Here is a 15983-nt window from a genome sequence, read left to right on the forward strand (position 1 = left end):
GGGTGATAGAGGTAAAATGCTACAGTTAAATGTTAGGTTTTTAATTGAAGTATCTTTTTAATTTGTGATTGCTGGTAGCAGAGAGTATCATTATAGGAACTACAATTTTTCTGATTGTAAGCATTTTGTGAGAAAAAAAAAATGATTGGGGATTACCTTTAACATGTATTTTTTTTCAAATTCTGTAAAATAATATGTCTGCCAAAATTCATTAATGTCTGCATTTGGTCATAATCTCTCAGTTGTGTCATTTTCTGTTTCAGGTATGATGCATTATGCATCCTTCTTCGTCACAGCAAGAATGTACGCTTTTGGTTTGCACACAATGTCCTTTTTAATGTTTCAAACCGCTTCTCTGAGTATCTTTTGGAATGCCCTAGCGCTGAAGTGAGGGGTGCATTTGCAAAACTTATAGTATTTATTGCACATTTTTCATTGCAAGATGGACCATGTCCTTCACCTTTTGCCTCTCCTGGACCTTCCAGTCAGGTATTTAATTTCCTAATGAAAAACTTTTGAAACTTATTCTTACTTCTTCATTATAAGCATTTAATTTAAAGTAAATTCTGGAGTTAGATGCATCAGTGTTGACAGGAAAGCTGTACAGTCCATTTTGGACTACATACATCATAATAACGTGACCAGTTTATGAGAGAGTTGCTGTCAGAGGGGTTCGGTTTCCCCTAATTTGGAAATCTCTGTGAAGACTAAGCAGTGAGAATTTTGAATTGAGTTGCAAGCGTGAAATCTGCAAAATAAAAGTAGCAGCCTATAATAAAAAGTATGGGAGCAAACCCTTGCTTTTCATTTCAAGTTAAAAAACAGCAACAAAAACCACGAAAACATGCAGGATTTCCCTAAGTTTTCTTCCCCTGTATCCTGCAACGTTGAAATTGTCAAAAGTTGTAACTTTGTATAGGAGCAGACAGTGAATTACCTAATTTTGTACACATAGAACTGACAAACAAACAAAAAAGCCAAAATCTTAATGTAATACTTGTCATAGCAATGTTTTTGTTTGGACTGTATTAAAATTTAAAAGATAAACCTTTTTGAGCCTTTGTTTTTTCATGTTTTTAATGTCTACAGTATGGCACTTTTTATTTGTATTGTTCCACTTACATTCTGAGAAGGTGAGAAGGTTTTCATTACTGTGTCCAGCAAACGAATTTGTATTAAGTTAAAGCTACATATGCTTTGACAATGTTTTGTTTCATGAGGTATTTGAGATTCACCTGTAGAGGTGACTTGGTTGTCTGTCTTAGTCTGTGAAAGTCATAGTGGAACTGCATGTGCTTTTCTGAGCCTAGCTGCTATTGGAGAAGCAGCTCAATTAAAAGCTTCTATAGTTGCATAATTTCTTGGAATTATATGGTATTTATTGGTGGGAGTCTTATTCCCTGTGTGTCTGTCTGTCTTTGTGTGAGATACAGAAGACTAACCATCTGCTAGTGTTTTGGAGTTTGTATGAATCCTTGTAACCAACTCTGCTTTCTGCCATAGTAGGAAGTATAACCTACATAAAGTTTTGATAGGTTCAACCACTAACATTAAAACCTTTTTTTTATAGGCTTATGATAACTTAAGTTTAAGTGATCACTTACTGAGAGCGGTACTAAATCTTCTAAGAAGGGAAGTATCTGAACATGGGCGCCATTTGCAGCAGTATTTCAATCTGTTTGTGATGTATGCCAATCTAGGTAAGCAAATTACACATGCTTTTACTGATGACACTGTAATAAACTGGTTTTTATTAATGGACCAGTTACGCAGGTAGTGGCAGGAGAATCCAGTTTTTTATCCTCAGGCAGATTGTTATCATCAAATGCCATATAAGTGCTCTCTAGATTGCCTTTTTGCTCCAGTTTGGAGGCTCTAGTCTTTCTGCCGTTCTTGGAAGATGAACATGAGAACCTTGGAGCATGACTAGTGGGACTACCTGTGTTTGCAGGTGCTATGCTTAAGACCTTTTATACACATGCTGTAATACAACTGAGATGAGATGGTTCAGTTTTGTGGTGACCCACATGAAATACTGGCTGTGGCACTTGCAGCATCATCCATTTTTCTTTAGGATCTTAATTGTATAAGTATAGATTTAGAAGTATACAGAAACTTGTATTAAATTCTGGATGATGTAGGTTCTTCGCATAGAAAGTCATTAGCCTGTATATTGAGAACAGAATAAAATAATAGTATCTGAAGTAACTATTCCAAACAAAAATCAGTTTTGCAGTTAAACTGAGGTCAGTCCTATTCACACGCAGATGAACAACTGTAATCGTACTTTCTCTTAGCATTATCAGCATGCTGAAAATCAATTAATGATTGATTGAATAAACTGTTTCTCAGGTGGCTTAATCTGCTGCTGCTTTATATATTTGCCCTGAAGAAGAGCAATTAAGAGTAATAAAATGCAAGTCTTTTGCACTCTCAGGTCGATGAGGGTAGTCACAGGTTCATATCTAGTGAATTGCCATAGACCTCTACATTCTTACTTTCCCCAGTTATTAGGGTCTAATATCAGGGGGCCGTTTCCCTTTCACATGTGGTAGCCTAAGTGACAAAGCATCTTTCTCCGTGGCAGGTTCTAAACAAGATACGATATTTTTCCATAATGGAAGAATATTCTCTCCCTCTATTTTCATCCTTTTATGTAAAGTAGTATGAAGCTAGGAGATCCAGTTCCCTTGGAAATTTTACAAAGTGCCCGTAATACTGAGCAGCTCAGCCATTGCCGGTTATCAGCTCACGCAGGCAAGTTATAAATGTGAGGCTCTGTTGGATTACTTAGTGGCTAAAGTGTTAAACAAGTCTATCGGTCCAAATGGAATTATTTCAGTTTCCACATAGAATTGACGCACACACACACGGAGTTCTGGAAGCTCTTTAAAATTGTATATCCACATGAAAGAAATACAATTTCCTATCTGTAATACTAATCTAGGCAATTGTGTTAATTTAACATCACTTCTAATGTATGTTGCTTTCACATACTTTGTCTACCAAAGCATTCTCTGTCAGGCAGGGTTTTCCTAGCCAGTCAGTGCAGTTGAAGCCTCTCACTAGGAAAGCGCTCAGAAAGCAGACAGGAGAGCATAACTAAATTATACGTTTTGGGTCTGATCATTGTCTCAGTGTACCCCACAAAGATAAACACGGAAATATTAAGCAGTTGTGCTCGTCTTGCTACTGTTAACTGAAGGCTTCTGTATGGACATAGAGTGTTCATTTAGCAAAAGCCAAAATACGTCATTCCTGCAACACCTCAAGTTCTCTGAAAAAGATTAAATTGTCTGACATTTTGAGAAATGAACTAGTATATTGTTCATGTCAAAGCAAGTAAGAGATCAGTTCTACAAAGGATGTAACTACAAAACTAACGTAACTAAAAAGCCACTGTAAAAGAGCTCTAATAGGTGCTATCTGTATGCCGCCTCCTTCTTATAAGAAAGATGGTAGGTAAGATCCAGTCATATTTCAGAATAAGAAAAAACTTGGAAAAGTATGAAAAATTATTACTTTTAACCAAATTGAGAAACAGAATACAAGATCAAAAGGAACATACCGAATTTACTGGTAAGTACTTGTGTAGTATGTGCAAAGTATTCTTGCAGTAGAACTAGCTGTATGTTTAGATTTTTTGATTGGTTAGGTTTTTGGGTTTGGAGGTTTTCTCACTTCATTTTTTGTTTTTTCTTAAGTTGATTTTGTCATTCTTATTTAGACTTACTGCATAGTATGGCACAGTCGGAAATGGGAATTTGTAATTGATGTATCTAGAACATGATGACAGAAAAATAACGAAGTATACTGGGGTGTTCGTCCTATCCTAGGCCTCACAATAAAAAGATCAATTCTCTGTCCAAAAGACTTCTCTGAGGCTTTGCTATTAACGCAGATGCTAGTTACTTCAGTGCTAATGAGCACTGTTAAGAAATTGTAGTTATTTACAACTCTCTTTCAATGTGATTTTTCAGATGAACGTAATTTTTTTGTGCATCTTTACTGATTTGATTATTTTTTTTCCCACAGAAAACATAAATGATGATTATAATAAAACCCGCAACTGAAAAGTTGCCAATCATGTAAACAGGAGTTATTTTTCCTAAAAACAAACAAACAAAAAAACCAGTATTGTCAGTGCCAGAAACAAGATGTCTTTTTGTTTCTTCCCACCCCCGTAAAGGTGTAGCAGAGAAGACACAACTTCTGAAACTAAACGTTCCTGCAACTTTCATGCTTGTGGCTCTGGATGAAGGGCCAGGTCCTCCAATTAAATACCAGTATGCTGAACTGGGGAAGCTATACACTGTTGTGTCACAACTGATCCGTTGTTGCAATGTGTCATCACGGATGCAATCTTCTATCAATGGTATAGTGAATTTTAAGTTTTCCTTAGATTAATTGAATATGTCAGTTAATGTCTTTTGTGCATATTTAGCTAATATGTGTAAACTGGATTAGCTGGAAAAATGTTTGCCTTTGATGTTTAGCAACAACTTTTTTTTAAAGACAGAAATCTCTTTGTAGTAAGCAAAACTGATTTGCTATACCAACATACTAAAAAGCACAAGACAAAAATCTGTTCTGTATTTTATGTTTCTTGGCTTATTCCTTAAAGATATAGGAAAACAACTGAGTAGTAAGTAGTAGTTTGCTGATTACAAAATAGTAATGATTTTAGAATAGTTCAAGCTCATTGTAAAGAGTTGCTTAAAGATCTTTTGATTCTGACTAGGCAATAAAATAATAGATTACTTTCGTGTTACCAGTACAAAGGTAATCTGTACAGGAAAAACACTACAGCAGGCTCTGCAATAGCTAATACTGCTTATCAGTAAAGAGAGCTTGCATTGTTGTAGATAGCTCTTGAAAACGATTTGGTGCTTGTTCTCAGTCAAGAAGACAAACAGAAGCCAACGCTTCAATTTATAAAAGATAAAGAATTAGCTAGAAATTAGTCAACCACAGTATAAATCATTAATATCTCCAGTAGTTGAATAGAGTGCAGTTATTTTTGAGCAACGGTGACAGAATATTGGGCTACGTGGACTTTATAGCCTGCATATGTACCCGTTCTATTGCGAATATTTGACAAAACCTAATTAGGAATCTGTAGAGAAGCTATTTAATGGCAAACTCATTACAGCTTGATATGTCAGGCTATAAAGTCAATAGGCTAGAATGTGCTGTACTAAGATGAATGAACTGAACGTTTTACTGCGCTATAATAAGCTTCAAAACCATTTTGCAATTTTGATTTGTTTTGTTTCCAGAGCATTATTTGAGGCTTACACTTAAAAGATAATCTACCTATGAAAAATAATTGTATATTCTCTGTGTTCATAATGTTGTACTAAAAAAAATTACTTATTATGAACATTGCTCTGACTACTAATTATGATGGCTATTTGCAGAGTAAAGTTATTTTTTGCTTCAGCATACTAAGCTAGAAAAGTTCTCCCTTAGACTTCTGGACATCTTCAAACATTAAGTAAAAACACTGCTAGATTTAGAAACATCAGGAACAAATCAACAGTTTTTCCTCACACAAAATGAAGCTTACTAAATAAGATACTTTTTTTTTTCTTTCAAGAGTCTATGACTTTTCTCTACACTCTAAAGATTCAGACAGGACTGTTCTGACAGATATTCCTCTGAACCCTTTCGCATTGCCTGGTGGAGTAAATAAACCATGTGTCCTAAAATATGATAAATTTGGGCTGTGTTACACAAGCAGTGAAGCAGATAAATTCAGAAGATAAGAGGATTTCACTGAGGAAACTCTCAGTAATTTCTCTTCTTGCATATGAACATCAGTCCAGCTGTTCAGCTTTAATTCAGCTGCGTAATCTTATCTGAGAAAGAGAAGCAGCTCTCTCAGGCAGCAAGTGTCAAGTTTCACAATCAGAAGACTTAGTTATTTCATATGATAGTAGGATTCAAAGAAAATCAACTGTTAGGGAGGGATTGGGTTTTTTCTGCATCTATTGTTTTGTGATGAGTTACACCAATTTATATTTTGTTGTGAAAGTACATCCGTACCTTTTTATCTGTAATAACTGTTTCCTCTAGGTAATCCCCCACTTGCCAACCCTTATGGTGATCCTAATTTATCTCAACCTATAATGGCACTTCAGCAGAACGTAGCAGACATTTTGTTTGTGAGAACTAGTTATGTGAAGAAAATTATTGAAGATTGCAGCAACTCTGAAGAGACCATCAAGTTGCTTCGTTTCTGCTGTTGGGAGAATCCTCAGTTCTCTTCCACTGTCCTCAGTGAACTTCTTTGGCAGGTAAAAATATAAAGCCAGGAGAAGGATGGGAATATAAATGTGTATAATGCCAGGTTCTATCTTTATATATAGGAATGTCGTATTAAATACTTAACAGGTGCAGGATAAATAAACTTTCCTTAAGGTGGCTTAAATACTCTGTCAGCATTTACACTCTTAGGTCTATACATCATGTTGAAGCACTACGAGAAGTCCTCTTATGAGTTTAGGAAAGCAATCGATCTTTTATGAGTTAGGAACACTATGTTGAGGGTGGAAAATAAGTAGACTGAGGTGGTCTTTATGTATTGCAAGAGCATTTCCTTCAGCTTTTCTGTCGTTATCCAAAAGAGCTTCTTACGTTGCATGGAGAGTTGGAATCATTGCCTAAGATCTCCTGTGTGTTTATTTTGAGTATGTTCGTAAGGTTCTTATTTACAAGTCTGCAGAACCTACTTGGCTTCAAACTCAGGAAAGAGTCTTTGGGACTGCCTTGTTTTGCCTTTGTAATCTGTGTAAGGTTAGTCACACTTTTCCACTCCAAATAAAAATCCTGACTTCTGTTAGCTCATCTTTATATTCACCCATTATTTTTTTTTCATGTAAGCATCGTATTTTTCGATGTCCTTTGATTTGGCACTTGCAAGAATAATAATGTGTGATTACTGATATTTTGCTGGCCATCTATCTTACGTTTTAGGATAACCTTTAAAGATAACCTTTGACCCTGCTGTCTAAAAGTAACAGTATCAGTGAAGAATACAGTTTTGTAATTTTGTTTTTCTGTAAGTATTTTTTAAGGTAGCATCTTCAGCATTTCGTGCTTAAAGCTTCAGATCAGTTGTGTTAGAAACTTCTGAGGAAACATTACGTTCTTTACAAAACCCACTATATTTAAAAAACCCACAAAACCAAAAAACCCAACAAAACCACAATGCCCAAAAAACCCTGACACAATCAGCATTTTTTTAAAAAAAAGTATGCGTTACATCTTGAAATCTCCTTTAAATTACAGTAAACTTCACTTCAAATGAATTGTGGTCTTGTATTGCACCGTGTAATCTGCATGCTTCAAGGAATGCTCTTATGTTCTTTGCATTTTTACTTTTTAAGGTTGCATATTCATATACATATGAGCTTCGACCTTATTTGGATCTGCTTCTGCAAATCCTATTAATTGAGGACTCTTGGCAAACTCACAGGTTAGTATTTACCTGTCGTCTTTATAATTCAAGATTATCATGGTTTCTACAACTTGTTTTCCCAGTGATCTGTTGCTAATCCTTTCAAGAGGTTTGTTTTAAATATATATTACATCAAAATACAGAAATAAAGCATTTTTTTTTCCCACTTCTATCTCAGTTTTTGAGGCAAATCTACAATTTTTCACCTTGACCTTCCTTATTATTGACAAATTTGCTATTTAGCCCTATAAACCCAAGAGTTTGCACATGCCAGAGAATGTGCCGTTTAGGCTAAACTCATTGGTATTTACTATGAGGTTCTTTAGATTGATTTTTAGAAACACCTCATTCAGGAGGGTCCAGTGATAGCCAGATCTTACTAAGAAGTATGTCAGTTACAGTAGTCATACCAAGACATGGATAAAATGTGAACTTGGGGAAAAAAGCATGTTTCATACATAAATATTCTCTTTGTGATCACATTTCAATAGAATTCTAACTTCAATATATGAAATACTTATCCAGTTTCAAACCTTCATAATTTTACAGAATAAGGCTTTTAAAAGTTGAGATTAAAAAATGTAATTATTGCAAATGCTGACTATTTGAGAGAATAGTCAATTCCTCAGAAATTTTATATAGTGGTAGGTGAGGTAACACGAAATAAACATAATCAACAAGCTACCTGTCAATATTTCAAAATGTCACTGTTTCATAATAAGTGAATGTGGGTATGGGTAGTATTGGATTTACTAAATCATTTACAGCCATGTCTTGTATGACATTTAAAATACTTTGAGTAAGAGTATATAGTAAGGGTATTGGAGTGAACTCGTATACTTTACCTGTAGAAGTAGATTGCGCTCTTAGCATTTTATCAGTTGCCTGGCCTTACTTTAGAAGATACTCTTAAGAGAAGATGGTGGTCTGACTTACCATACCCCAAAACATGAGAACTGAGTCGGAGGGTTTTTTTTCATTTTCTTTATAGGAATTACAGTCTAGCCAGGGAATCAGAATATCCTTTCTACATAGGTTTTTCAGTCTTGCATGTATATGTAATGCATATATAATGCAGTTTGTTTTTATTTTCTTCCTGATAAACAAATACTTCCATGAGATGTCTTTAAGTCCACAGAACACTGAAGGATGGGCATACTTCAGTAGATGTGAAGTAAAATAATATATTTTAGGGTGGAAACACAGGGGAAAAATTGTGGAAGTGGTTGGTTGGGATACTGCTATGTTTGAAATAATGGGGTGTAAAGGAGGTTGGATGTTGTAGCATGGCTTTCACTATACTTGGAGATGTACATCACTTCATATTTAAGGCCGCAACCTCAGGAACAGCAGTGTTCATTGGAATTATGTTAGGCATCAGCAGAGGGGTATTAAGTGGACAGCTGCTGTCATTCTCTGATTTCTTGCTGCCAGTTCTAGTATTGGTCTCTCTTCTGTTTTTGCTTTTGCTGTGATAATCATAGAGTTTTAATGATCTTTGTCTTCTCTTTCAAAACAACAAAACAAACCAAACAAACAAACAAAACAAAAAAAAAAAACCCAAAACCTACAAATATTGTAACTGTCCGTAGTAAACGGTAATACATTCTAACTCTTAGAAAAAAACCTATCGTCTGATCTTAGGTTGTGTGCATCCTTTGGTGCTCCTTGTATTTTTGTGCTGTCAGATGGCTGCTGCTGTTCTTTGGCATCAGACCCGCTCTCCTAAATTTCTCTTGATTTGACAAGTTCAAGTGCCAAGTTTGGAATAATAATGTTAGAAGTACTGTTAAGTTAAATCAGCTGAAGTGAAGCTCACCATCATGATACAAATGGACTCTAGATTGCCATCTGCCCGGAGTCTGTTTGCTGACTGTTGCCAGGGTTCGGAGCAAAGAGAGCAACTGGGTTTTCTACAGCGAGTGTAGCTCTTTGAGATGTCAGTGTAGGTTCTGAGCCCACCTCTGACTTTTTAAAAAAAAGTATGTCAATTGTCAGTTCTTGCACAGTTTCAGGGTGGCAGTTAGTTCCTCTAACCCTTGCTTGAGAGCAGAAGGCACAGAAAATGGGCTTAGTTCCAAGGAATGCCCAAGTCCCTTATCCCCATGCACAAATGTGTACCATTCATTCCTCTTCAGAGGAACTGGATGCAAAAGAGTGTATCTTTGAGAAGCGTAACTATAACATAAGTAACTGTTCTGTTGAGGATTTAACTGTTCCAGTTCTGTAAGGACCTATTGGGTTAACAGATCTATTTTGTAAATGCAGCGGATTTTAAAAATAAGTAATAAAACGTAACCAGTTGAAGTTGATTGCTGTGATTAGAATTAATCATATATTTTATATCTATATATATATGTATCATTCAGAGAGTTTAAATATTACTAAATACTAAAATTTTAAGTAACGTATGTGATGTGTCAAGTTAGTTTTCTGGTTTTAAAAAACATTCTTTACTAAAACCAGAAGTCAGAATATGAACTGTCCCTCGTATCATCACATTGTAAGTGAAGCCTTCATTCAAATACTAAAACTCTTAACACTTGAAGTTTGGGGTTGTGTTTGTTTTTTTTGTAGGATTCACAATGCACTTAAGGGAATCCCGGATGACAGGGATGGACTATTTGACACCATTCAGCGCTCTAAGAATCATTATCAGAAAAGAGCTTACCAGTGCATAAAGTGCATGGTAGCTCTCTTCAGCAACTGTCCTGTAGCTTACCAGATCCTTCAGGTGATACCTTTCATTCTGTTTCTTGCTGCTTTCTTTCCGGTTCGGGGAGGGGCGGGGGGGGCAGGGACAAAACCCCACCACCACCATTATTCAGCTTTCATCACCTTGATGAAATTACAACTTCCAAGTACAACTCATTTGAACCTTCCTACATCAGAAGGTCAGTATATATGGATTGAGAGCAATTTCGTTAAACTTGCACTCATCATTTTGTGATACAGCTGCAAATCCATAGACTTAATTTCAAATTTGATGTTTTCTTTGTGCATAAAAGGGCATAAGAGTATTTCGGGGGGCCTTATAAATAGCAGCGTATGTGTTTGTGATCTCTTCTCTGATAACTGATGTATAGGAGGGGAAAAATATTTTTATTTTAAAGAATAGAGAAAATAATTCTGAGGTGTTAACTTTCCATCTGCAGAGCAATGGAGATTTGAAGAGAAAATGGACCTGGGCAGTAGAATGGCTTGGAGACGAGCTTGAGCGTAGACCATACACTGGCAATCCCCAATACACGTATAATAATTGGTCTCCACCAATACAAAGCAATGAAACATCAAATGGCTACTTCCTAGAGAGATCACACAGTGCTAGAATGACTCTTGCAAAAGCTTGTGAACTCTGCCCAGAGGAGGTAAAGAATAATTTGACTTGTGGTAAAAAATTTGAGTAAAGTGCGTCTATGATTCTATAAATAATTAACCTTAGCAACAGTCTCTGGTCATTATAGAGGTAACACATTTTATAAATACGGATTTCTATTTTTGTTGGCTTCAGTTATGTACTCCTGTGCATTTTTCCACTTTATTACTGTTTCTACAGGTGTCTGTTACTTAAAGAATTGGCAGTATAGAATTGAAATTGGCCATTTAAAAGTAGATTATGAATAGGTCTGTTTTTCCAATAATATGTTGATAGCGGGAATTTTTCTGTAGTACAGTACAAGCTGTGGATGACACACAGCTTGTGTGTCGATTTTTTTTTTTTTTTTTTTTTTGGGTGGAATTTTTTTCCAAGCATGTCTGAAACAATCACTTGCATGTAGGATTTGTTCTGGATAGAATAATCGTAATGTGTTTTACCTAAGTAAATGAAATGTTTTTTCAAACTTTAGGAACCAGATGATCCTGATGCCCCAGATGAACATGAGTCTTCTCCACCTGAAGATGCCCCCCTGTATCCCCATTCACCTGGTTCCCAGTATCAACAGGTAAAAGCTCAGAGTTGAACCATTTATTCGAAGCTCCAGGTTAGCTTTTTTTAGCATTCATGGTAACTTAAATTATAGGCATTTAGCCAGAAGCATGTTATAGTCAAATTTCAGACTTGGGGGAATAAAGGTAAAGGTACACCCCTACTGTGCCAGGAACGGTTTCAGATAGCACTGAAGACTTTCAGGTGAGAATTTTAATGTTGGCAGATCAGGGATTAATCATCCGTAGAAAGAACAGGGGGGACAGATGTGCATACTGAATTTGATTCTGTTGTATTTGTTGACATTGATAATATTTTGTGAGTTGCTTTCTTGTTTTTAAATGCAAAATCAAGCCTCACATCCTGAATTTCAGTTTCAGTAACTGGAAGGCTTTCAGAAAAATGCAGATGGCTTTGTTATGTATAATTTGTGCTATGAACACTGATCTCTAAATCTTAAGTACATATGAAATCTAAACCTGTTTTCATGTTAAATGGCTGCTTTGTTAGTATCTTTCAGTGGAAAGCCAGATCTGAAAGAAATCATAACCAGGTTTTTAATTGAATTGACTAAATTAGTAGGTCGCCCACTTATTTGCCATTTTTTGTTCCAGTTTATTTTTTTTTATATTCCAAATCTGCTAATTTAATTTCCTCTCCTGCCCAAACCCATTTTCCCTCCATCTTGCTTTCCTTACTTGATGTTCTCAGCAGAGCAGTTGGTAAGTCATGCAGATTTTCCCACTCCTTTCTGAGCTCCCAAGTTCAGACACACACTGTAACCTCACCGTTACCCGTGTGATGTGTTCACTTTCTTGCAAGAGATGGCGTTTCTCACTAACACACACAATCCTCATATTCCCGGTTTCTCCACAGTTGGTTAAACTCTGCAAAACAGTAGATAGGTGAGATGTTTTCATTTGCTAGATATGCGTATGAGTTTTTAGATCGGGACAGAGCATCTGGAGAAAACTACTGGTCTAGATTTCATTCAGTTCTGTAACATTAAATGTTTCCCTCTTAAAAATTAAAGTGTGCTGCATAAATACAGGTATGCTTTTTTCCAGTTTCTTCAGAAAAAAATTCAAGGTGGTTGAATCCGTTGATAAAATATGTGCACAGTTTAATGTCCGCAGCACATAGGCAGCCTCTTTTTGTCTCCCTTTTTTTCTTTCTTGCTACTTTTGCTTTGCATGTAAATGTTTGTTATTCAAAAGCTGAGATGACTATTTTAACTAATCCTTTTATCTTTACAAGTTGAAAGTTTGTTTACCTTCTGTGTAGATTAAAAAGGTAAGTGAAAGATGTGATTCAGGGGAATAAAGAAACTGTGATGTGTGTTCCTATAGGTATTACTACGCAAGAAGTTCAGTGTACTTGACAATGCTTCTGAATGGTCTGAATGTACAGGGGGAAAGCAAGTAAGGGGTTAGGAGACAGTCCACAAGTTTAATGTCTCTTTAAAATGTTTATGCTTTATTACAGAATAACCATGTGCATGGACAGCCATATACAGGCCCGGCAGCGCATCATATGAACAACCCTCAGAGAACTGGCCAACGAGCACAAGAAAATTATGAAGGCAGTGAAGAAGTTTCCCCGCCTCAGACAAAAGATTAGTGAAATGCACATAATCAATTAACTTGCTCCATCAAGACTGTGCACCCAGGCCTTACAGTCCAACCTTTCTCTGTGTCTGGCTAATATTTAAAACTAGAAAAACTATTCCTAATCAACATGGAGTGGAGAGTCTATTCACTGTCTTATCTGCAGAAAATTGCTGTCAATATATAACCCGCCTGCAGTGGAAAGTGTATAGTGTTTTGTAATAAATGGCCTGATGCTAATGTGTAAATGGCAAAGGTGTATATAGTATATTAATGTTTGACTGTTAATTCTTGAGCAAGAAACATTTTTTTTGTCTTGATGAGACTCACAGATCTACAAAAACAAAAAAATAATTTCTTGATATATCTGCTGCGCTCTGCAACCAGTGTTGCCTGCCTCCTGGCAGTCGGATCAACTCCTTTACGAAAAAGCCTATCCATGTCAACCACAAAAATAGTTTCATGTTAATTCTTTGCCACTGGAGTCGATTTTACTATGAGCAACGTAATGGCTGGTAACCTTTTAATTATTTGGTTGATGTGGAAAATTGGTGATGTAACATTGTTTCTAGATCTTTTTTCATTGCCTTTTTCATTCTGGTATTAGGTTAATCACTTTGAAGCTATAGTTATGCTGTAACATTTAGCATGGCTTCACACCAAGTTAGTGTAGCCAATGAGGGGGGAAAAAAACCGTGACTGCAGTTGTCCCAATGTGACAACTGTATTGCTCAGAACTTTTTCTTCTTACACCTAGACTATAAAATGGGGAGGGGAAAATGTGACAAACAAGTGGTTTTCAGTTTCACATATGTTCCTCACATCTGATGTTTGACAGTTCTGTCTCTGGGTGGGATAAAGAACACTTAGTTTTCAGTAATAGGAATTTAAAAGATTTAAAACAAATATGCAAAAATTTGCTATGCCAGGATGCCTGGAGCATAATAGACTGTATTTGGTGTGCTTGTTTTGTTTCTTTGGTAGAGCTTATTAGATAAACTTCTAACACTTTCCTTCTACTGCATCCCAGAGAAGTGGAAGTCAACGAGATCACACAGTACTTGTGAGTGCCACTGCACCAAGTTAACTTGCTGGTTTTCTGCTCGTTCACAGTTCTACTTGAAAGCGAGAATTGTCTTAGCTCTTTATCCATTATACAGGAAATCTTAACATTAGAAGCAGGGTTTAATGATAAAAGAAACTACTGGTTAGTCAAATACAATTCTGAGGTATCTCTATTCCAGAATAAACATTTGTTTAAAGACTTCAAGAAACGCATCAGTAAATACTGTATTTAAATGAAAATTGGTAACTTGAATGTGTGTAATTTTTTTGGAACCTGTCTAAAAACCAAATACCCCTGCAAAACAGATACAGCCCACCCTATACTATTTAAATATTTTGCTGTTTTATTTTATAGAAATTATTTTGCTGAATTCACAAATAGAATTTGATTTAAGAAGAATGTTTTGTCCTGTGGTGTGTGTTGTTTTGGGGTGGTTTTTTTTTTATTGGACTGCACAGAAAGGTGAATTCTGTGCAGTGGCACTATGCTGAATTCTGGAACAACAGTCACATTGAGATTCTGTGCACAAAAAAAAATTGGCCCTTAAGAATAAAATAATCAGGACAATTACACTGTAAAAGTTTCTTAATGTGATTTATCTTGTACTTTTTGTATGTTTTTATATATACATATATATATTTAATGAGCACAAGCTTGATGGTGTTTTTTACAAATGAGTTGATAGAAACAAAGCTGCTTGTCAAATTAAAGGTCTTGTAGTTTTGAAACAAACAAAGGAAAATTCGATCGCAAGTGCATGCTTATGCATTTAGTGTAACAAGGAAGGGACACAGAAGATTTTTGAATATGCTGTGTAGCGACGATCACTTCTATGCTTCCACGTTTTCCCTAGAGCTCAAGTTAATTCAGATTTTTTCATAGTTTTTTAGTTATACCATTTTACCTGGACTTAGTAAATTTGGATATAGTGTTCCCATTTATGTTTGGGAGTGCTTGTTGGAGGTTTTAACTCAAAAATTCTACCGAGTACTCAAGTTGAACCAGTTCATATTTATTTGGACCAGGAATTGTTAAACAAGCTATCTCAGAGGTGATTATTATGTATTTTTTACTACGTAGGTAAAATATAGTTCATCCTTGCCAAATGTGTTTGCTTTTAGTAGTGCAATGATTGTAGAGACGTGTCAGACCTGTGACAATTTAAGCCTGTGCCTCTCTTCAGTCATACACCCCTCTGTCCTGAATTAAGGGTGACTGCAGCGGCACTTGTTTTTCAGCGGCAAATTGAGAATCTTGTGCATCTTTGTGACTTTGAAGAAGGATAGCCTGGATTGTTTGTTGCAGCTGCTGCTTTTAAACGGACAGCTACAGTAAAAGCTGCGATGTTTGCTTCGCTCTGGGCAAAACGATTTTGAATTGTACCTAACAAATATTGTACAAGCAAAAAGTTCCATATGCGTGTTACAGTCACGGCATTTTGGCAGTGGCCATTTTTAGGCGATACACAGTACCTCGTTGTTGATGGCACACTTTACAGTAGTACTCCTCAAAGTGCCTAAAGATTTAATTCCCCCATTGCTAATTTCAGTCCTGTTTTCTGTTGAGAACGGTTACTAGGGAATCTCTGGTCTTCCATAAAATGAGCCAATAAATAGTAAAGCAATTACTCGTGCTCCTGACAATGTAACATCAGATACATAAAAAATGAACATTCATAGGTTCATGTTATATGGTGATTAATGTATAGTTTGACCTAGGGGGAAATCCATAACCTGACTAAGCAGAATTTCTCCCTCTTGTACATTTGGATTGTGCTTGTTCAGTAACTAAAGTAACCTTTTAACACTTGGTACTGTTAGTGTTAAAAGATCAGGGCAGCCGTATATTAAAGGAATTTGGTTACTGTTTGTGTATCAGTAAATGTAGTGTTTGGTCACAAAGTTGGTCACCTACACCTGT

The 15983-nt window shown here is 36.0% G+C and overlaps 1 protein-coding gene across 4 annotated transcripts in view; it reads left to right on the plus strand.

Moving 5' to 3' along the window:
* The window catches only part of USP9X (ubiquitin specific peptidase 9 X-linked), a 103838-nt gene extending 89123 nt beyond the window's left edge, over positions 1-14715 (plus strand). For all 4 annotated transcript variants that reach the window (XM_054182128.1, XM_054182111.1, XM_054182137.1 and 1 more), the window contains exons 37-45: positions 264-489; positions 1571-1700; positions 4190-4375; positions 6079-6299; positions 7392-7480; positions 10040-10196; positions 10618-10830; positions 11311-11406; positions 12876-14715. In XM_054182128.1, the coding sequence (XP_054038103.1) occupies positions 264-489; positions 1571-1700; positions 4190-4375; positions 6079-6299; positions 7392-7480; positions 10040-10196; positions 10618-10830; positions 11311-11406; positions 12876-13010 (1453 nt within the window). In that variant the 3' untranslated portion in view covers positions 13011-14715. The remainder of the gene's footprint in view (positions 1-263; positions 490-1570; positions 1701-4189; positions 4376-6078; positions 6300-7391; positions 7481-10039; positions 10197-10617; positions 10831-11310; positions 11407-12875) is intronic.
* Positions 14716-15983: the final 1268 nt, after the last annotated feature.

Source organism: Rissa tridactyla, chromosome 1, assembly GCF_028500815.1.
Source record: "Rissa tridactyla isolate bRisTri1 chromosome 1, bRisTri1.patW.cur.20221130, whole genome shotgun sequence".
NCBI classification, from domain to species: Eukaryota; Metazoa; Chordata; class Aves; order Charadriiformes; family Laridae; genus Rissa; species Rissa tridactyla.